The sequence below is a fragment of the Neomonachus schauinslandi genome, chromosome 4 (assembly GCF_002201575.2).
Source record: "Neomonachus schauinslandi chromosome 4, ASM220157v2, whole genome shotgun sequence".
In the NCBI taxonomy this organism is placed as follows: Eukaryota; Metazoa; Chordata; class Mammalia; order Carnivora; family Phocidae; genus Neomonachus; species Neomonachus schauinslandi.
The window spans coordinates 26,802,824-26,825,725 of NC_058406.1; the positions used below are offsets into that span (position 1 = coordinate 26,802,824).

General features: G+C 40.6%; 1 protein-coding gene across 4 annotated transcripts in view; it reads right to left on the reverse strand.

Moving 5' to 3' along the window:
- The window catches only part of PSMB2 (proteasome 20S subunit beta 2), a 34,188-nt gene extending 11,925 nt beyond the window's left edge, over nt 1-22,263 (reverse strand). Inside the window, exons 1-3 of one of the 4 annotated variants that reach the window (XM_021683690.1) lie at nt 22,027-22,263; nt 16,525-16,647; nt 13,715-13,785 (exon numbers count right to left, since the gene is read on the reverse strand). In XM_021683690.1, coding sequence (XP_021539365.1) covers nt 13,715-13,785; nt 16,525-16,647; nt 22,027-22,117 — 285 coding nt within the window. In that variant the 5' untranslated portion in view covers nt 22,118-22,263. The remainder of the gene's footprint in view (nt 1-13,714; nt 13,786-16,524; nt 16,648-22,026) is intronic. The other 3 variants (XM_044913961.1, XM_044913960.1, XM_044913962.1) reach the window with 3 other exon arrangements.
- Nucleotides 22,264-22,902: the final 639 nt, after the last annotated feature.

Consider the following 22,902-nt stretch of genomic DNA (forward strand, 5'->3'; position numbering starts at 1 on the left):
ACTATTTTGCATACCAATACCTATTGTTTTCTGTTTCATGTATCACATCTTACATGACCAATAATATTTTAAGTTTTAAAAGGGCAGGTATAATGTCAGACCACATGACTCCCCCAAAGGGTATAAAACATGTAGTAAGTACTCAATAAATACCTGTGATGATAAGCAGATACCAATACCATAACTGCTTTGTCAATGCCCAATTTTACAAATTCATTAATAAACAAAATGGATCAGTTATCATTTCCTTATACTGATGCTCTGGACTCTGAATCAGGAGCTTGTTTCCAATAATCAACAGAATTCACTAGCTACCTGCTCTGCATGGGTTTGATGGCATAATTTTAAAATTTCAATGTCGGGGCACTTGGGTAGCTCAGTCAATTGAGTGTCTGACTCTTGATTTTGGCTCCAGTCATGATCTTAGGGTTCCTGCGTCAGGCTCCGTGCTCAGTGGGGAGTCTGCTTGAGATTTTCCCTCTCTCCCTCTGCCCCTCCCTGCCCCCTGCCGGCAAGCTTGTGCTCTCTCTAATAAATAAATAAATTTAAAATTTCAATGTCAATTTTGCCATTTTAATTAAAGGACTTTGTCCCTATACTAGAATTGCAATGTTTACTACATCAAACACTTTATTTAAAAAAATCTCAGAGATTTCAGGAACTTCCACCTGTCTTCACAACCTATATACCTTTTCTAGCTCTAAAAGATTGTGGCTCTATGGATGTAAGAACAGCTATCCTTAGCACCTAAACAATATAGGTCATGCGTATTCTGACTTTAATCCTCTCCAACACAGTCCTTTTTAAGGAAACCCAACAATCTCTTTTTCTTTTTTTTTTTTTTTTTTTTTTTTTTTTTAAAGATTTTATTTATTTATTCATGAGAGACAGAGAGAGAGAGAGAGGCAGAGGGAGAAGCAGGCTCCCAAGGAGCAGGGAGCCCGATGCGGGACTCGATCCCAGGACCCTGGGATCATGACCTGAGCCGAAGGCAGACACTTAACCATCTGAGCCACCCAGGCGCCCAACAATCTCTTTTTCTAATAACAATGGTAATTATGCCTTAAGTATAAATGTACACAATTTATAAAGGGCTTCAACCAAATCCTGCAAGAGCTGAGACCAGAAATAAAATGGGCAGATACCCCAAACAACTTCACTTTTGCATTTAAAATGTGACTATATTTTATTTTATTATTTTTGAAAGATTTTATTTTTTTTAAAGATTTTATTTATTTGACAGAGAGTCAGAGAGAGCACAAGTAGGCAGAGAGGCAGGCAAAGAGAGAGGGAGAAGCAGGCTCTCCGCTGAGCAGGGAGCCTGATGCGGGACTTGATCCCAGGACCCTGGGATCATGACCTGAGCTGAAGGCAGCCGCTTAACCAACTGAGCCACCCAGGCACCCCAAGATTTTACTTTTTAAAGTAATCTCTACACCCAATATGAGGCTCGAACTCACAACACCAAGATCAAGAGTTGCATGCTCTACTGACTAAGCCAGCAGGTGCCCCTTTATTTTACATTCAATAGATGTTACTTAGCATTTACTATGGGTGCTGGTGAATATGGGAACATGTATACCTAGTGAATTAGGTGATTTCAGCAGGAAGCAGAGGAACTGGGATGATACTGTCACTGGCTTCCTAAAGAATATGAACTTCACCATGTAAACCAAAGAGGAGCCGGTGAAAACCACTCCTATTCCCCTGCTGAGCCAAGCCTTTCTCATGTCATAGGACACTGCAGAAGCAGTAGGGATGGCAGGGGAGAAATGGAATATGAGATATATTTAGAAGGTAGAATTAATAGGAATTAATAACTAGTAGAATAGAAGATGAGAGAGAAAGAGGAGTAAGGCTCTCAATAAGGGGAAAGATGGTAGAGCAAACATAAAAAAACTCAATTTGGATCCCATGAGTTTAAGCTGAGCTGTCAGAGGCAGCTGGAAAGAGAAAAGAGTGTACAACCCAAGTTAGGAGCCTGAATGAAGAGCCAGCCAGTTAGGAGGTTTTATTTCCACAAACACTCATTCCTGTGTTCACATGCGGAAGAAAGATAGTGAACAATTACAACAGGACGCTGGCAGAGCTATTCCTTGCCATGAGACCACAAAGAAGTTGAGGGTGACGTATGTGTGTATGTGTTTGGGGTGGGGGGGTAGGGGGGCGGAAGTAGTAGAGAGAAACTTTCCCTGGAAAATGCTGAACTGAGTCTTTTTTTTTTTTTTTTTTAAGATTTTATTTATTTATTTGACAGACAGAGATAGTGAAAGAGGGAACACAAGCAGGGGGAATGGGAAAGGGAGAAGCAGGCTTCCCGCCGAGCAGGGAGCCCGATGCGGGGCTCGATCCTAGGACCCCGGGATCATGACCCGAGCCGAAGGCAGACGCTTAACGACTGAGCCACCCAGGTGCCCCTGAAATGAGTCTTAACTGGCAATTAAAAGTTAGCCATTCGGACACAGGAAAGTACATTCAGGCATGAATGACTGGTAAAGTGGCAGAGTCAGCAAAAGCAGAGACAAGAAAGAACATACAGCAGGCTGGGGAGTGCGAGTGACTGGGCATGAAGTGGAGAAAGCCAGTGTGACAAGAGTTAGGCAGCTCAATAGTGGAAGGCGACAGATGAAGCAAAGGCTGATCTTGAAGACCGTGCACTGCTAATTTTAAGAGAGACGTTCTGGGGAACTGAGAAGAAACTGGACTTTCTTTTATGATCACAAGCTGGGACCAGCTCTGTTATCCACAGTTTCCACTTACAGGGGGGAAAAAAAGGAGGTATAAAGTTGGAAGTTGGAGTTTCCTCCTAATCCTCTGACTGAAAAAAACTAGGAGTTTAAACTGGTCAGAATACTATACTGAGCCTCACAACAAGGAAACTGACTGCCTGATTTGCCTTTTCTCCTGTTTCAGATACATTTATCTTTGTAGCACTAAAAAACAAAGCAGCCCATATTTATAGATTCTCACAATGACTTGAGAAATACAGAAGCAAGTAAACCACTGATTTTTAGAGGCCCAAGACAAAATAAAGGCATTACCTTGAAAATGAGACTGTCTAACCAAGATTTTCCTTTTTCTTTTCTCCGCCATAGGTCCTTCTCTGAAAGTCTATTTGGTGTACCTGTTTGATGCCGGCAGATGTGAAATCATCTAAGGACTGTCCTCACTTTCCTTTATAATGATTTGCTCATGTCAAATGTTTTGCTCAACACACTGGCAACAATTCTTACAATGGCTGAGTTCTTGAACTTAAGTTCAGCAATGTTACTGCAATTACAGCCAACATTTTAAACTTTAAAAGCAAACACCTTTTAAATTACTATTTGAATAAACTATGATTTTTAAATGCTGTAAGTCAGAAGATAGAGATGTATTTTTGTGAAAAAAGCAATGAAGACCTGAGATCAAATGCGGCTTTATCACTTTACATTTGTTACTTGAGATGAGTCATTTGGCCCTGGAGCTGCAAGTGCCCCATCTGAATATGGGGATGGTACTGCCTGCCTGACAGCTGTGAGGAATCGAGAGTGCTAGTCTGTGTTAAAGTTTCTGAAAGAAGGCCTCGTAAGTAGTAGGTGCCCAATAAGTGTCAAATTGAATCTGAATTTTAGGAGCAAAAAAATTAAATATTGTTCATATATCAATTTTTAGCAAAACTAGATTTTAAAGTTCTCCTTCAATAATTCCAAAATTTCTGTAAATTTTACTTCTCTAAAGCCATCACTAACCCCAAGTTTGAACAGTTCTCCTATTAAAGTTGTAATCTTATCGTAATTAGAAGTTTAGAAATTTAATGAGTTGAAATGCAACATGGCACAGATGCCTTATTATACCAACTAGTTAACACGGTATTTGTTTTCTACATTAATTTTACTTGCTAATCAAAAATACTGCTTTCTCCCAAATAACATCAAAATAAAATTGCTGATTATGCAATGGTAAAACCAACAACACCATGTCTGCAACAAGGCCACTTGAATTTTTTCATGAGCTGGCAGTTTCCAGGGAAAATTTAAGATTCCATATACCTTTAAGTCAGTTCTCAAAAATTTAAGTGCAGAAGCCATGCTTTATACACTACAAGGCAAATATTAGGTTGTACATGCTAAGCATGCCCATGAATATCTATGGATATTGAACATCAGAGCTGATTCACCTTCCTGAGTTAATAAATAAGTCTGCTGGGAAAGACTATTTAGGACTATATATATGATTGTGTATGTTTCTGGATGTCCACAGCAACCAGATATAGAATACTAAGGAAATTCTGGGGAAAAGAGTGCTTAGGAGCCCTTCTATTAGAACATAGTGCTCCCCATTAGCAGCCTAAGTTCAACAGAAGTTACTTTTGCCTCTTCAATTGACATGGAAGCTCCTCATTGGTCTCCGTGCTTCCCTTTTCTTTCCCCAAACAGTTCATCAAAGAGGAGCCAATGGTCTAACCAAATACCACCTGATCATACTAACCCCCTCCTAGTCAACAAGCTTTCAGAGCTCCACTGCTTTAGCATAAAGCTTTTTCATCAAAGTCTTCATAACATGGACTACCTCTCTAATTTCAATCTCTTCCATTCCCCTAAAAATCTCAGCCATATTTAACAAACTATTTAGAGTGTGGATTTTGCATATGTAGAACACACAGTAAAAACCATATAGAGATATGTATTTATATTTGTTTTTCAATCAGTAGAGCCCTAATTTATATACAGTACCCAAATGGTTAAAACAGCTAAAAAATTAGGAGTAGGAGGCTCAGAGAACTATTTGTCCCCACTCCAAACATCATTAGAAAACCCCTGTGCCTGACTTAACAGACTCTCACATATCTCTTTGGTCTGTGCTTCTGGTTTTCCTTTTTGCTTCACCTTTGCCTTAATGACAGCTGGTTCTTTTTAGGCTCAGGTTAGGTTCTATTCCCAGAGCACCTATCTCTCTGTATGGCCATTGTGGCACTTGTCACTCTGCAGTGCAATTTCTCCATCTAAAGGCACTCACTGAGCTCTGCACCTGTTTCCCCAGCCCTAAGGACAATGTCGGCTGTAGATTTACTGAATGAATGACTATCAGCCCCTGTGGAACTTCTCAGCTATAAAACAAGGCACACATTAGGAGGCATCAGAAAGGCAATGCAGAGTTTTGGCAGGTTACTTGAGTTTATAAAGATTCAGAGATCATTATTTCCTCTCCCTGCCTTTTTTCTTTCCAAACTAATCCTATTTGCTCTATGGTCTACACTCAGAAGCAATGGCAAATCTGAACTTATTTTCTTCAACTTTTCCAAAAAATGTTTTATGCTTTCTTGCCCTGTTACCCTTCTTTTTATTTGCTTAAACCTTTTTTGAAGTAACACATACATATAAAGTTGCATAAAATATACACACACAGCTTAATGAATAAAATGAGTATACATGTAACTACCTCCTACGTTAAGAAATAGAACAGCGAACTCCTTCCCCCTTCAAAAACTCCCACTGTCTGGGGCACCTGGGTAGCTCAGTCAGTTAAGTGTCTGCCTTTGGTTCAGGTCGTGATTTCAGGGTCCTGGGATCAAGCCCCACATGGGGCTCCCTGCTCAGTGGGGAGTCTGCTTCCCCCTCTGCCCCTATCCCCACTCATGCCTGCTCTCTCTCTCAAATAAACAAAATCTTAAAAAAAAAAAACCCCAAACTTCCCACTGTCCTTCGCTTTAAGTAACTGTTTTTGGGGAGAGTATAGGAAAACCCCACAGAATTTTTGGGATCAGCCCCTGAATTCATATGCCTGCATGATCCCGGGCCAGGGCAAAACAAGACATCAAGTTGAATCACATATTGTATACCTGAAACTAATATAACACTGTATGTTAACTATACTGGAATTAAAATTAAAAAAATAAAAATAAAGGCATTAGGGACTGTGGGTGGTTGGGGAGACACGGGAAGAGGCATCAAGATGTCAGAGTATATGTGTATTTGTATCTGTGAGTATGTGGGAGGGAATGCCCACACAGGCCAGGTTTAAAGCAATCCTAAAAGGTAGAGTAAACCTGTACTTCTAAAGGTAAACATTTTCAAAATAAAAGCATGTTTTTACTAAGCAGACACAGTACTCTGCTGCTCCTAGCTTAAACCAAGCCTTAATAGGAAATCGCATGATTTTCAGTACACAAGTTTCAAAACAGTATGAATTTAGACCAGTTACCTTCAACCCCATTGTGGGTAGGAAAGATGCTTTAAGTGAAAAGTTGGCATTATGGGGTTGCACAATCCCAGCTACCCAATAAACTCATTCCATCCAACCAGAACAGGGGTTCTCTCTGCTCACAGCAGGCATCCAACAGGGTAGCACATATATGCTCTCTGAGTGAGAAAGCAACACCTTCTCACATACAACCCCCTGGAGAGAGATGGGGAGGGGAGGGAGGAGGACTTTACACCTGCAAACTCCTAACTCGATCAGCACCAGGGCTGGGAAAAACAGCACATATTTAAAAAAAAAAAAAAAAAAAAAATTTCCTTTATCTGGATTCCTGATAAAGCCAGTAACTTTCAAAGAAGGATCTTCTTAAGCCATTTTTTCTTAGAAGATGAGTAAGTATAATGATTCAACAACCAAGTCTTTGTCTTCCTAATGGACTTGTCAAGCCCTAACGACTGTATAAGCAAACTGCTTTAAAGGGCAGCTGTCAGAATTCTTACTCCTCTTGGGAGGAAAACACTATACGCACAAAGTGTTGTCATATTAATTAAGGCACCTCAACTTGAAGGCGTATCTGTCACTGGGCCGTTGGATAATCAAAATGACCACTAAAAATAGAACAGTGCTATCTCCAATGGGGCAGCCATGAGCCACCCCCAATCCTAAGAGACTCCTGTGAGATGTGACCTGGGATGCACACGTGTACCACTGAATATCCATCGACATGTAGCCATATGTTTTCAGTTTTTACTGAACGTCCTATTCAGGCTAGGAAACAAAACAATTAACAGACATTAACTCTTGGCCCATCTAGTTAGCTGACTAGCTAACTGAGGTCTGGTGCGAAAGAACTGCTCTCCAGGTCTAAAAGAACTGCTGCTTGCACCGAAACTCCGTGAGTTTCATGATGAACATCCTGATTTTTTTTTTTCCCCAATTCCCCATCTCCAGAAGTAAGGCAGCTCTGTCTGTCAAGATGCCCAGGCTGTGCGGCAGCGGCGTCAAAGGCCGCCGTTTGCTCCAAGGCACCGCCGTCTGTGGCAGCAAAACATTCTGTCTCCGGAAAATAAACACATCTGCCTCTGCCAGTGTCCTCCCACTGTGCCGCCCATCTGGAGCAGGTGAGCTGGAAGGCAAGCCTGGGCACGGGTGAGATGGAGGTGAGCAGGGGGGACAAGGCCTCAAGGGAGATGGCACATGGAGGAAAAAGGGAGTGCTGTGTCATGTCACATCCTGCTAACCACATTCGCCAAAAAGCATGTGAAATTACCCTTTGTTAGTGATATCTTAATCACATGTAACAAATGGTTGGTCGTGTTTAGAGGACAAGACCTGCAAAGTCAAGGTTTCACCAGGGCCATCTGCTCACCACATCACATGACCTCACTGGTAACAACGAACAGATGATGTCTTTGTGCCAGCTACCAAAGGCAAGAGGACGATAACTCTAGCGGTCAGATTAGAGGTTCAAAGCAACCAGGATTCTTCTAGGACAAGACCACACTATCCATGCCTACTGTAAGCCAGATGAAACACACTCAACGTCAGGTCAGAGTGTTGGGGTCAGTCATGGTCACTTCCAAAAATTACTAATACCTGAAATTCTTTCCAACACGTTCTATACCTTTCCCTGAAAAAAATAAATTCAAGTCTGGTTATGGTCTTGATATCAGATCTTTAAATTATACTATTTGGGGGCTAGAAGAAACATAAAAATTATCCAATCAAATTCTCTCTTCCTCCCAGGGTTTTTTCAACTACCTCACAAGAGAGCTGGTGCTAAACCTCCTGAAGCAGGGCTCTTTGAATTACACCACAGGTTTCCAAACTTTGGTGGGAAGGGGACCATGAAGCTCCATTTTTCAAATAAAATCTTAAACGGAATCCCAATATATAAAATAGATAAAAGTTGTGCTGATCTATATGAAGCAGAGCTAAAGTTTCACCACACTGGTCTTCCCTGGTGACTTTCCTAAAGGCAGCTTCATGGAAGAGAGTTTGAAAACCACCACACCAGGCTGGCTGATATTTTTCCAACTCATTATTTCCATTTTTTAGGTGCTAAGCAATAACAAGTATAGCCCTATAAAAAAATAAATTACCAAAGGCTCACCAAGTACTTGGCAGAAAAGGTTCTCTGAGAATACTTTGGCCAGTGAGTAGCAGTAGTAAAGCCCTGAAGATTACATACCATGGAGGGCAGCATTCTACTGCTTTGCCATTGCCACATTCCCCAAGGATATCAGATTTGGCTGGTTCATACCTCAGTCTCCACATATGCAAAATAGAGATCTGGGTGGATAGTAACAGTTAATTTTAGGGTATTTACATACTATACCAAATATGCCACTTAATTCATTTCAAGCAAGAAATAGCCCGATTATTATCACTTTCTCTTCTATAGCCCATTAATCAAATCATAAGGATAATTTAAATAAGCATCATGCAAACTATGCCTATAAGCCATTACAAAATTTTCAAAATAATCCTATTAAAAATCCAAATAGCATGTTCTTAATGATGAAGTCATTATCAAATACTATTTTCAGGGAGGTATCATTCACTTATTCAAAATATATTTTATTAAACCAATGGTTAATTCTCAGTTCTTGTAATTTGCCACATTTGATCACTCCTTCCTTCATAACAGATGAAGAAAGTGAGGCTCAGCAAACATAAGTGACTTAGTGAAGATCACAGAAACTAGTACATATGAGAGAACAGATTAGAACTCTGATATATGTGACCCCAAAACCCATGCTTGAAGAAGCCTCATAAATAATCAAAAGTGGGGAGTCAAACCCATAGCAAAAAGCCTAATAAGCCCTTTTCCTGCTCCTTGGGGTATAGTGAGGGGGAGATCAACTTAAATGTACACATGCATTTAAATAAAACTAGAATGAAGCCTCTTGATTTTTCCCCCATTCTGTGTGTTTTTTTCCATCTCTTCCTGCTGATTTCATCTTTAATTTCATAGTACATGGTGAAGTAACTGACTGGGTGGCTAAGTCAGTTAAGCATCTGACTTTGGCTCAGGTCATGATCCTGGGGTCCTGGGATTGAGCCCTGCAATGCTCCCTGCTCAGTGGGGAGTCTGCACTCCCTTTCCCTCTGCTGCTCCCTCCACTTGTGCTCTCTCTCTCAAATAAATAAATAAAATCTTTAAAGAAAATGTTAATAAAATTCCCTTCCAATATATAAATGAACAATAACATTTTCAGTGGTATCTGAGTACCAACTGGATGATATTTATTCAGCAAATATATATATATTTTTTAAGATTTTATTTATATATTTGAGATAGAGAGCAAAAGCAGTGGAAGTTGCAGAGAGAGAGGGAGAAGCAGGCTCCCCGCTGAGCAAGGAGCAGGATGCAGGGCTCAATCCCAGGACCCTGAGATCAGGACCTGAGACAAAGGCAGACGCTTAACTGAATCAGCCATCCAGGCGCCCCTATTCAGCAAATATTTACTCAACGCCTACAATGGGCACATATTTATACCTTATCTATATAATCCTACCTAGAGATCTTTTTTTTCTTTAAGATTTTATGACTTGAGAGAGAGAACGCATGTGCATGTGTGCACTGGAGCTGAGGGAGGGGCAAAGGGAGAGGAGAGAGAGAACCCCAAGTAGACTCCATGCTGAGCATGGAGCTGGAAGTGGGGCTGGACCTCACGACCCCAACATCACAACCTGAGCCAAAATCAAGAGTCAGACACTCAACCACTAAGCCACCCAGGTGCCCCCTGATATGGAGATCTTGACACTTTAAGGGAACTAGAAATTTTATACTTCCCCAAATGCACAAACATACTTGTACATTAGTCCAGTAACTAATTAAGGAGACAATATGAAAGAGCATGGTATTTGAATTTAGAATCTTACCTCAGACTTTTACAGGCTATACCCGTGTCTTTGGTATACTTGGACACATAACAGAAATACTTAACCTCTTTATTATTAACCAGTCTAAGTAGGCTTGTAAGTAAAATGGGGATAACATTCATCTTATGGTGTCATGTAACTATCTAGAATAGCACCGTTCAAGAGAACCTCCTACGATGATGAAAATGTTCTATATCTGCAATGTCCAATATGGTAGCCATTCGCCACATGTGCCTACTGAGCACTTGAAAAGTGGCTAATGTGACTGAGGAACCAAATTTTTTTATAGAAATAAAAGTTTATTTTTCATTCAAACTCCAAGAGACTCTCACCTAGGAACCAAATTTTAAATTCTATTTAATTTTAATTATTTAAAATTTTAAACGCCATTTATGACTAGTGGCTACCACACTGGACTGCAGTGATCTAGAACAAAGCCTTGCACATAACAAATGATCAATGTAGCTTTACTCCCATCTTCCTTATCCATAGCAATACTTTTTTATATCCTCTATACCAGCAAGTAAGTTCAACTAAAATAGCACAATAAAGAATCTCCCATAAAAAAACTAACTTATAGGGGCGCCTGGGTGGCTCAGTCGGTTGAGCACCTGCCTTCAGCTCAGGTCATGATCCCGGGCTCCTTGCTCGGTGGGGAGCCTGCTTCTATCTCTACCCCACTTGTGCTCTCTCTCCCTCAAATAAATAAATAAAATCTTTAAAAAAACAAAACAAACTAACTTATAGCTATTAAGTTGCTTCTTCAATCAAGCAGCAATGGCAGCACAGAAACAAGTGATTTATTAGTCATATGTGCCACACACTGTGCTAACAGCTTTGCATGATTGCTTCATTTAATTTATAATAACTTTGTAAAGTAAGTGCCATTATCTCATAAGTAGACAAATTAAGCTTAGAATCTGTCCAAAGACAAAGAGCCAGTAAGTCAGTGAGCAAAGATTTAAACTCAAGCAGTCTAGGGGGCGCCTGGGCGTCTCAGTTGGTTAAGCATCCTCCTCTTGGTTAAGCATCCAACTCTGACTCTGACTCTTGACTTCGGCTCAAGTCATGATCTCGGGGGGGTCATGAGATTGAGCCCCGCATCCACTCCATGCTCACCACGGAATGTGCTTGTCCCTCTCCCTCTCCCCACCGGCCATCCCCTTGCTCTTTCTCTCTCTCTCTCAAATAAATAAATAAAATTCTTTAAAAAACAAAACCTCAGGCAGTCTAATTCCAGAGAGGGTGCTTAACCACAATGCTAAATGTGCTTGCATCTTAAAAGAACCAGTTTACAAAAAATTCATTATATACTCTGCAATAAATAAATGTCCTCCCAACCAAATACCACCCCCAAACACAAACACACACACACACACACACCAAATTAGGAATCAGACAATTTGAGCCATAGACACAAAGTTATACATGGTAACTGGCTGACCTGAAATAAGTCTCATGTGCCAACTGGTGTGACTGTATAAATGTACCAAATCTAGTGACTTCACACTTATTAGAAAGACTGAAAAAATATCATCACCTTTCTCCCCAGAATAAAATGACTAATACATAAACTCATATTTTAGGGCTAACAATCTAAGTTGATAGAAGTGTGGGGGAGCAGAGGTTGGGCTCAGAACCATAGGCAGACGTAGTCAATATTTACTAAAGCCCTATGTCACTGTCTACAAGGGATATTTATTAAAGACATCAAACATTTCTGCTAGGAGATTAACCAGATCCACTACATTTACATGAGCACACTGCCACTCTTATCTCAATTCTAAAAGCAGCTTAATTCATTTAATGTCTGCTGTATTTATGACAAAGTCTTTATTGTGCCCAAAGCTGGAATTTTTTTTTTTTTAAGATTTTATTTATTTATTTGACAGAGAGAGACATAGCGAGAGAGGGAACACAAGCAGGGGGAGTGAGAGAGGGAGAAGCAGGCTTCCCGCCGAGCAGGGAGCCCGATGCGGGGCTCGATCCCAGGACCCTGGGATCATGGAGGCAGACGCTCAACGACTGAGCCACCCAGGCACCCCCCCAAAGCTGGAATTCTTATTCCAGTTCTGCCTGACAAGTCAAAGGAATATTTTACACAGCAAGCCACAGCATACTCTTTACCAAATACCACAGGAATTTCTGAGTGGCAGGAAAGGCCATATCTGACCCATTTTCCTCTCTCACAGAGCCGTGAACAAGAAAAGGCCACTGACCTTTTACCCAGATCAGAACAAGGTAGGGAAATCTTTCTCCTCCTTCCCACCAAAATATCTCTAGCTTCTCTTCAAACCTCATGATCCTTACATCGCACAAGGCCCTGGGCTAAAGGTAGCACTGAAAAAGAGAGGTTCTATTTATTGAGACATTCTGAAGTAGCTTTAAAAAAAAACACAACACCTGTACTTGTTTAGATTTCTATCATAATTCAGCTTAAGCAACTGCAGACGAAACTAAAACCATAATAAAAATATGAATAGCACTGATGTTCTAGAAACACTACTGAGAAACCAAGGAGCTGATGTAAAAGGTAGAACAGTCAATAATTATGGCACCATTAGTGTAGCTTTGTCTGAGCTGCTCTGTGACCTGGAGCTAGTCCCTTTGCCACTTTATGCCATTCATTCTGTATCAGTGATAGAGAACTAACTACTATATATCTCAGTGGAAGAGTAGATTAAATTATTAATAAGCAAAATGCTTTGGGCAAAAGTCGTATGAATGTTAAATATTATGATTTACAAGCATTCATTCTCCTAGCACTCCTGTGGGGTGAGGAAGTTATCTCGATTTCATAGATGACTAAACAGGCACAGGGGGTAAGGTCACATGATAAGCCTCCATTTACTTAGTCCCTGTGGGAAGGGAATAATACACAACTTTAGCAATCATATGAACTTTCTTGGCACATCCTACACAATCTTTAATACATTCAATCCTTAACTTAATGTTGCCATCTTTTAACATGCTGTCAATGGAACAAAAACAGCTCTAAGATAGCAACAAGGCCTAAGTAAGCGAAGATGAATAAATCTCTGTGCTTTAGCAAGAATAATCATAGAAAGACACATAATCTTAAGATGAAATTTGCAGGCGCCTGGGTGGCTCAGTTGGTTAAGCGTCTGCCTATGGTTCAGGTCATGATCCGGGGGTCGTGGGATCAAGTCCTACATCGAGCTCCCTGATCAGAGGGGAGTCTGGTTCTCCCTCTACCTACCTGCGTGTGATCTCTCTCTCACACTCCTCTCTCAAATAAATAAATAAAATCTTAAAGAAAAAAAAAAAGATGAAATTTTCAAAGTTTCGCCTCCACTACCACGTAAGAACCTTCAGCCATAGGAATTAAGGAACATGGTTTGCGATGAAAACACTTTGAAAAATTTTTAAAGGCTTTCATAGGCCTTCCTATTGGTGTGCCCCATCCAAATTCTCTGGGAGTGTATAGTTGCCCTTCAGGCTTTAATCAGCAACTCTGCAGAAAAAGAAAACAAGTCCAAAGAGACGGAAGAATGAACAAGTACCAAGGAGAAGGGCTTAGGAAGTCCAAAAAAGGGCACAAATGCTACCCATGGATAGTAAGAATATAGAAGCAGCACGGAAGATATTTCTACTCTCACGTAAGGCTGCCTGCTATATTGCTTACCCGACTCCGAAGACAATCAGCCAGGTTTCGGCGTGTGAAATTAGCTGCTGCTGTGGGAGACAATTCATAACCTGGAACAAGAGATAAACAGTCATACTTAAAGTGAAGCAAAAGGAGTAACAGTACCCAAAATCATTCCACTACTCCTGTTTTTACATCCTTCCACTCTCTGTACGCCCAGAGTACATAAAGTACACAGAATGAGGAGTACAGTTGTATTCCTTGTCCCTTTCCCCATGCAACAGTTGTGAAATAGCGGGTCAGCACCGACAGTAATTCCTGGCCACAACACAGAACCAAGCCTTGCTTAAGCTGTTCATTCATCAGCAACCTGTGGGTTCCTCTATAGAAAGAAGGGGTACAAATACATAGGTACTGGGGAAAAAAGAAAGAGGTCTCGAGATACTGATTTTTAAAGCTTATTTAAAAAGAATATTGGGAAAAGAGAGGCTAGAAGTTAGGATGGCCTCAGGGTCATACTCTACAAGGTTTTCTTTTAAAAAATAAATAACTTTATTAAATATGATTTTCAAAAGTACAAGCAACAGAAAAAAAATGTTTCCATCACTATCTACATTTTAAAAACAGGTATCTCAAGAAAGGTTGTAATGCCAACAAAACTACAGCCCAGAGGAATGCCATCAGGTGTGTGTTTAATAATGCACTCACTCTGGAAACCCCCTCCCCCACCCCCAGTAAAATGGGACTAGAGCCAAAAGCCACGAATGACCTGCAACTGAGCAGACCCATGCAGAAAATACAACTTTGGAAAGAGAGAGAGCAGGTGGTTAAGTTATTATCAAACACCAGTGTTACAGCAGGTAAGATTTAGATTAAAATTCTAACAAGTATTTATTGAACAGCAGCTATGTTTCAGAGTCTGTGCCAGGTGCTTTCACAATTTATTGAACTTCATCCTCACAACCAATCTATTAAATTATAATGCAAGCAACTGTGAACAAGCAGGAATACTTTTCAATTCTTCACCTAATCCCCTAAACACCACTAAGGATTTGACAGTTATCTTAAAGGCAGAAAGGTCTAATGCCTATTTACATATAGATTTTTCCCCCTTTCCCTTATTTTAGCTCAGTTCTTGACCTTTAATATGCATAAGAATTACTGTGTAGGGTTACATACACAAAACTACACTTGACACGTAACTTAAAAGATTTTAAAGGCCATTTTTATCATACACGATTTTTGTTCTGTGCACGGACTTTAAACCCTAACACCCACACAACAAGCAACCCTCTCAACTCTTGTTTACTCTCCCTCCCTCTCCCAGGACAGGACAGTGAAGTATTGCTGTAGTTACTGTACTTGAGAAACATTATTAGCATCCCTCACCTGCCATGTAGGCACGAAGTAGAGAACCACTAAAAAATAATTCTTGAGATATTCTCAACTTGCTTAAACCTGAGTGCCACGCGCTTTAGGTTCTTTTTTCATCTTTGAATTCTCTGTGGTACTAGCCAGAGTGCTTAAGGTAGAGGAGGCCCTCAAAAGTATTCATGGAACTGGGGCGCCTGGGTGGCTCAGTCATTAAGCGTCTGCCTTCAGCCCAGGTCATGATCCCAGGGAGCCCCGAGTTGGGCTCCTTGCTCAGCAGGGAGCCTGTTTCTCCCTCTCCCACTCCCCCTGCTTGTGTTCCCTCTCTCACTGTATCTCCCTCTATCAAACAAATAAATAAAAATCTTTAAAAAAAAAAAAAGTATTCATGGAACTGAATGCATGATGCTAAATTTGCTGCCTAAAATCTATATAAATGGGTCATATCTAGCCATTTTATACAATTATATTCAATTTAAGTTCTTTCACAGTTCCACATTATATCAGTGCTGTGTATAAGTGTATTGAACTGTGGAAGTAAATAACTGAAGTAAGGTCCTTTCTGCTAGGGTGTCACTATAAACTTTCCTGGGTCATAAAGCTAGTGGTTAGTATTATCTGATAGTGAGGCTTCCTCTAATGAGGAAATCCTAGTGAGGAATCCTCTAATGAGGATTAGAGTGCATTAGCCCCAGAGGGAACTCACAAAAATCCTAATTATCTTCCTAGACAACAATCTACCAGTAAGGCAAGGCAGAACTCTTCTATGACAGTAAATCTCCCACAGTTACACAGAGCATTAAGCTTATAAACATTTTACATACTATTCATTAATATTATTATTATCCCATTTTAGAAGTGAGGAAAATAGGGCGCCTGGGTGGCTCAGTTGGTTAAGCAACTGCCTTCGGCTCAGGTCATGATCCCGGAGTCCTGGGATTGAGTCCCGCATCGGGCTCCCGGCTCAGCGGGGAGCCTGCTTCTCCCTCTGACCCTCTCCCCTCTCATGCTGTTTCTCTGTCTCTCTCTCTTTCTCTCAAATAAATAAATAAATAAAATCTTAAAAAAAAAAAAAAAAAGAACTGAGGAAAATAAAGACCAAAGAGGCTAAGTGACTTGTCACATTAAAAAAATAGTAAAACCAAGTTTAACTGAGGTCTTTTAACCCTGAGGTTCAGATATACTTTAGCTCAAATAACATCCTCTGAAATACCTAACACTTAAAAAGTCTGATACTACCATGTTCATCTCCAAGGTAGCCCTCAAGTATCAGTGTTACAATGGTTCTCTTTTCAGCTCTGGGATTTCCGCAGAAGATCTTTAGGATCAGGAGGGTCTAGATAAAGTTTTAAAAGTAGGAAGATTCAAATAAAAATATGACCACACTGGTCTGCTCATGTGTAGAATTGCCAGTAGATTCTTTTTAAGTTCAAATTTAAAGACAAATCAACCACAATTACATTCCAAGTATTACCCACCATTTCTCATCTTATAAAGTTGCACATTTTTCTGAATATATTCTGCAAACTGTACAGTGTCTCCAGCCTCTCCAACACATAGGAGTAAGATTTTTTCACTCATCTTAAACATCTTGTCATGATCTGCTCAAAGAAAAAAAGTGTTAAAAATTACATCAGAAATTTACTGCTATTATATAGATAGCCACAAACAGGTTTATCAATCACTATATTGAATACTTTTACTAATCACTGTTTTTAGAAGACTTTAATGGGCAACTATATTAATTATTCTCTTTCACTCTCCATGTTAAACCCATTGATGTATTTTATTAAGGTCAATCTCAGTTGGAGAATATAGTTGAGTGCTGACAATTGAAAACACAGTTAAATACATTTGAAGGCACTAGAAATGCAAAAACTGAATCTTCAAAGAAACTGAAGGAATCAAGCCAATGGCCATTATCTTTAGGTTCATGATTTCAAAGCCCTGAAATATCTCTACAAATACAAATGTTAGTTATTTTATTTATACACACACAAAAGCATATATGAAGGACCAATGCTACAATGAAAATTAAGGAGTCATCTCGAGAAAGAACAAAAAAAAATCAATTGAGACTATAAATCACCTCAAAAAGTAATCAACACCATCTCCAAAGCAAAGAGAAAATTAAAATGACTGCCAGAGCAAAAATTCTAACGAATATTTTAACACTATTTAAAAATACCTCAAAAATCCCAATAGTCTAATCTTATCTAGTTGAACCAGACTCATTCAGATTACATAGATAAATAAATATTCAGATAGCAATTAGTGCCTAAGGAAGAAAACTCCATATTCAGTCTGTAGCTTCAGAAAAAGCCTAAATCTCCCTATCTCACTCTCACTTTCACTTTTCATTTTTCAAATACTGCTGAATAATCTTCCCTGGGAGACATGTTTCCTGTCTGAAAGCTTCTGAAATGCCAAAATCCCTTAATAGGATTTAAAGAACAAAATGCTACAGTTAAATATTCTACAAATGTTTGAGAGTTGTAGAACCACAATACAGCTTCTTAGACTTGGGGAAAAAAACACACAAATTGTACCTGCAGATATTATCAAACTGCCTTGAAACTCCTGAACAAACACACTTTTATTTGTTATAGGCTACAGATTTAAAGACTGTTAGTTTGCAAACTTGGTCATAAAAGAAAAAATTCTGGGCGTCTGCGTGGCTCAGTTAAGCGGCTGCCTCTGGCTCAGGTCATGATCCCAGGGTCCTGGGACTGAGTCCTGCATCAGGCTCCCTGCTCAGCAGGGAGTCTGCTTCTCCCTCTGCCCCCTGCCCCGCCACTATTTGCTCTGTCAGAAAATCTTTTTTTTTTTTTTAAGATTTTATTTATTTATTTGACAGAGAGAGAGCACGAGCAGGGGGGAAGGGCAGAGGGAGAGGGAGAATCAGAACCACCCCCCCCCCCCAGAGCAGGGAGCCTGACACGGGGCTCGATCCCAGGACTCTGGGATCATGACCTGAGCCGAAGGCAGACGCTTAACTGACTGAGTCACCCAGACGCCCCCCAAATAAATAAAATCTTAAAAAAAAGGAAAAAGGAAAAAATTCACTTATGCATATGTTATTATCTATGCACAGAAAAAAAGACCAGAAGAGTATCAGATGCCACTGGGCAATTTTTATTTCTTTCTTTTTGCTTATTAGCATTTCCTAAAATGCCTATTCTAAACTTTTATCATTTTTATAAGAACACATTACTTAATAAGTTTGTATTATTTCCATAATGAGGAAAAAAAGCTGGGATTTTTGGTTTTTAAAATATTTTATTTATCTATTTGCGGGGAGAAGCACAGAGGGAGAGTGAGAGGGAGAAGCAGACTCCCTGCTGAGCGGAGGGCCCAACTCGGGGCTCGATCCCAGGACCCTGAGATCACAACCTGAGCTGAAGGCAGATGCTTAACCGACTGAGCCACCCAGGTGCCCCCCCAAAAAGCTGTTTTTATTTTGGAAAGAAAAAAGCTTGTTTACAAAGAATGTCACATTTAGAAGAAATGCCAAAATTCTAGGCAGTAAACTGTTCAATTTTGAAATGAACTTAATACAGGGCCAAGTGTTTTTTAAACATTTATTGTGTGTCCAATGAGTAGTAAAGGGAGATGTTATAGATGCTAACGGCTCTCTGACGGAACAGCCTGCATAACACTAGGGAATTTCTTTCTTTCTTTTCTTTTTTTGTTTTTTTTAAGATTTTATTTATTTATTTGACAGAGAGAGAGACAGCGAGAGAGGGAACACAAGCAGGGGAGTGGGAGAGGGAGAAGCAGGCTTCCCGCTGAGCCGGGAGCCCAACTCGGGGCTTGATCCCAGGACCGTGGGATCATGACCTGAGCCGAAGGCAGACGCTTAAGGACTGAGCCACCCAGGCGCCCCAGCACTAGGGAATTTCTTATCCTTGACAAAGAACTTAGAAGATCCACATAGATGAAGCAAACGGACAAAATGAACATCAGTACAATACTATGAAAGGCCAACTGTAATAGAACCCAAAAGACCTTGGTTATTTTTATTTTTTTAAAGTAGGCTCTGCAACCAAGGTGAGGCTTGAACTCACAACCCCGAGATCAAGAGTTGCATGCTCCACTGACTGAAGCCAGCCAGGTGCCCCAATAGACCTTTGTTATAATCTGGGCTCAGCACTCTGAACTTGGGCCCTAATTTTCAAGTGTGTAAAATGGTTATACTATCACTTACCCCTATCTAACTCATACATAGGAAAAACTATATATGAACAATATCATTATACTCAGTATTAGTCAATGTAGTTCAGATTACACATGTTATATGAATTCAGGAAAAAAAGCATTCTGTGTGGGTTTAAGTGCTTTGAGTAATTTTTTTTTAAAGACTTTATTTTTATTCAGTTGAGAGAGAGCAAGAGAGAAAGAGCACAAACTGGGGGAGGGGCAGAGGGAGGAAGAAGCAGACTCCCTGCTGTGCAAGGAGCCTGACATGGGACTCGATCCCAGGACCCTAGGATCATGACCTGAGCTGAAGGCAGACGCTTAACCGACTGAGCCACCCAGGCGCCCTGCTCTGAGTAATTTAAAAGCAATTCTATACAGACCAGGAGACAAGAGACATGAAATGCTGCATACAATCAAACCAAAGACTTGGGGCACTTTCATAAGCAAACTTCTCTATATCAAAATATCTTACAAAGTGACAAACCAAAAAAACTGATTGGAATTATCATTCTTACTTTATACTTGGAGAAATAAATTCCAAAAGGTTACTCATTTTCAACATTCTTGCTTATCCTACTAAGTTCCTTCATGAAATGAAAGGTAGGTAAAAGTCCTCATAGAATTCCAAAGCTCCTATCATAAAACATTTTATACCAGAAAAGACTATACAGAAAATTAAAGTTGAGTGCAATTATTTCCAACCATTTTTCAAGAACTAACTCAAATTCATCTTCTTTCCATACCACAGTGATCTTTCTTTTCTCTGAATACCCTTAGGCTTTACTCCTGAAATCATTAATTTAAAAACTAATACTGACAGTGATACTTTTTTTATCATACAAAATTATCTCGTAGTACTTATTTCCTTGTTTTCTCAATGTCTTACACCCCTGTGTGGATTATACAGAGTACCTGTAAAGGTATTAACTTGGTTATTGTTCTACCCAGACTTCATGCTAAAATCACCTGTATATCAAAGGTCTTAGTATTCAAAATAATGGACAGATTTACCCTCAAAACAAACTGACTCCTTTGGAAAGCATGATTTACAAATAAAACTTCTAGGGGCACCTGGGTGGCTCAGTCAGTTAAGTGGCTGCCTTCGGCTCAGGTCATGATCCCAGGGTCCTGGGATTAAGCCCCACACTGGGCTCCCCGCTCAGCGGGGAGCCTGCTTCTCCCTCTCCCTCTGCTCCCCCCTACTCCTGCTCTCTCACTCGCTCTATCTCAAATAAATAAATAAAATCTTTAAAAAAAAAAGAACTCAAGCAAAGTCCCTCAGAGTTCTTTCCAACTCCCTAAGTGATGTCAGCCTGACAATCAGATGCCTAACGCTTATAAAAGCAGTGATGGACACATATTTCAGAAAATTATTAAATTTTTAAAAAATTAATAATTTTTCTTTCCTTAAACCAAAGATGAACTATAACCTGCCTTCAAAGCTTTCCCTAATCTCTACAACCAGAAAGGATCTCTTCTTCCTCTGAATTACCCAAAAATAATCTCTTCTTCCTCTGCATTACCTGAGAAGCTTTTTTTTATATGTGGCATAATTTTCTAACTTGTACTATAATTATTTGTACCCACATCTGAGTCTACATTAAACTGTAACTTCTCTTAAGATACAAGCCACATCTTCTTCTTGCATCCCTTCAGAACCTAGCACTGTAATGGGCAACACAGGTGCTCAAAACCTATCTGTCCAATAAACGTGAAGCCATCTGAGCCAAAGCATAATACTTTTTCAACAGTAGCATGTTTATGATCAATCATGAAAACACAGTCTTAGATTCCACAGATCAACAAGCAAAATCTTTAAAAAAATAATATTAAGTACGGACTATGGGGAGACAGTATAGTATAGCAGTTATGGGCAAAAGATCGGAGTCAAACTGCATGGGTTTGAACCTGGGTTCTGTCTCTTGTAGTCTTAGGCAAGTTTCCTAACTCTAGGCCCCAGAACTAACATCTGTAAAATGGCAATATGATAGTGCCTATCTTCAAAGGTTAAATGAAATAATGTAAATCGCTTAAAACAGCACCTGTTACATAAGTCCTTAGTATTATTACTACTGCCTATTTGTCACTGCACTAAGCATTTGCACCAAACTTTTTCACTCCATCCTCCCAATAAGCTTGTGAGGTTGGTATTAGTAACCTGACTTAACAGATGAGCAAATCTGGCCACTGTGAAATAACTTGTGCAGTCACAAAGCAAGTAAGTCCTAAGGCTCCAATTAGCAAACTCCACTAACTACTTAAATACAAGGAAAACTTGGCAACCAGTGTCCCGGAAAACTGGAAAAGGAGGATCAGAGCTGAGAAAGGGGAAGGTACAGGCAGCGGAAGGGAAAGGCCCAGTTTCTAGTCCCACAGTCTCAGTGTCCCCAGGACCCCATCCTACACCGCCAGCAAACTTACCTCATTAGTAGCGACAACAACAGGAAAACTTAAAGATTCGGGGATCTAGGGAGCTTGGTGCCCGGCAGGCGCTTAAACACTTAAAAACTGAATTTCCACAGGCAACTCGCGCCTAGGAAGCATTTAGCGAAGGCCAGAGTAGAGCCCTGACCTCGGAGCCCTAGGAGGAGCGCATGCCAAGGCCCTAAGCTAGTCTGCCCGTCTCCTCGTTCCGAAAAATAAGCAAGTGCAGAGCAGGACACGCGGGATTCCACCTCCCGGACCTCCCCGGTTCCCACCCAACCCCCCGCCCCCATCCCGAACTCCGTCCGACTGCCCTTACACCCAAGCCCGGCCGGGCCTCCCCTGCTTCCTCTCACCGTCCTTCATCTGGACAATACTGCTAGCGGCCACCTGGTCGGAGGCGACAAGGACATAATCGGGGCCCTGGATGCCGATGAGGTACTCCATAGTGGCGGGAGGCCGAGAGGACAGAGTGTGGGACTCGCCGGCCTCACGACCTCACCGGTGAGACAGCACCGCCGAGCGAAGATTTCGCGCGACACGGGCCGCGCGACCGTCCGGGCCACCGGCGCTTTCGGATGACGCACAGTTGTCGCGAGAGGTTGGAAAGTGGGCGAGGCTTTGGGCGTCTTGAGCCTTACGCCCGCCTTTTGGCCTGTCGGGTCTCTTGCAAGTCTGGTCTACAAGGTATATTCCTTAGGTGACGCCCAGTTTCTTTACTTATAAATTGAGTTTAAAACCCGCGTGGGGGTAAAATCACACGCTACATATGAAATGCCGAGCACGTGTTGGTGCCAAAAAGGCGTGCACGTTCCTAAATGGCGGTTTCCCTTTGCTCGGTAAAGTATCTCCAGAAACTCCCTTGAAAGCCAGATTACAGAAAAATAGACTTGACGGTAGAACCTATTTACATGTTTCACAAAAATAAAATATGGTTGAGTTAAAGATCTAAGCATGAAGACTAATTATAAAAGATCTTCATAGATGTCCCAATTTCAAATTATATTCAATTGTTACTTCTGGTAAGAGCGACTTGAAGGGAGGACTCTCACTTTTTATTTTATACACATCTGTATTGTTTGAATGTTTTGCAGTGCTCATGTATTACCCATTTCTTTTAAACAGGAACAAGCTTGGCCATCTCTATATCTTGCAGCCATTCTCGAAAAATCCGAAATATTCCATGATTCGTTTCTGACATTCACAATTTGGTCTTCATGCCAGCCTTACTT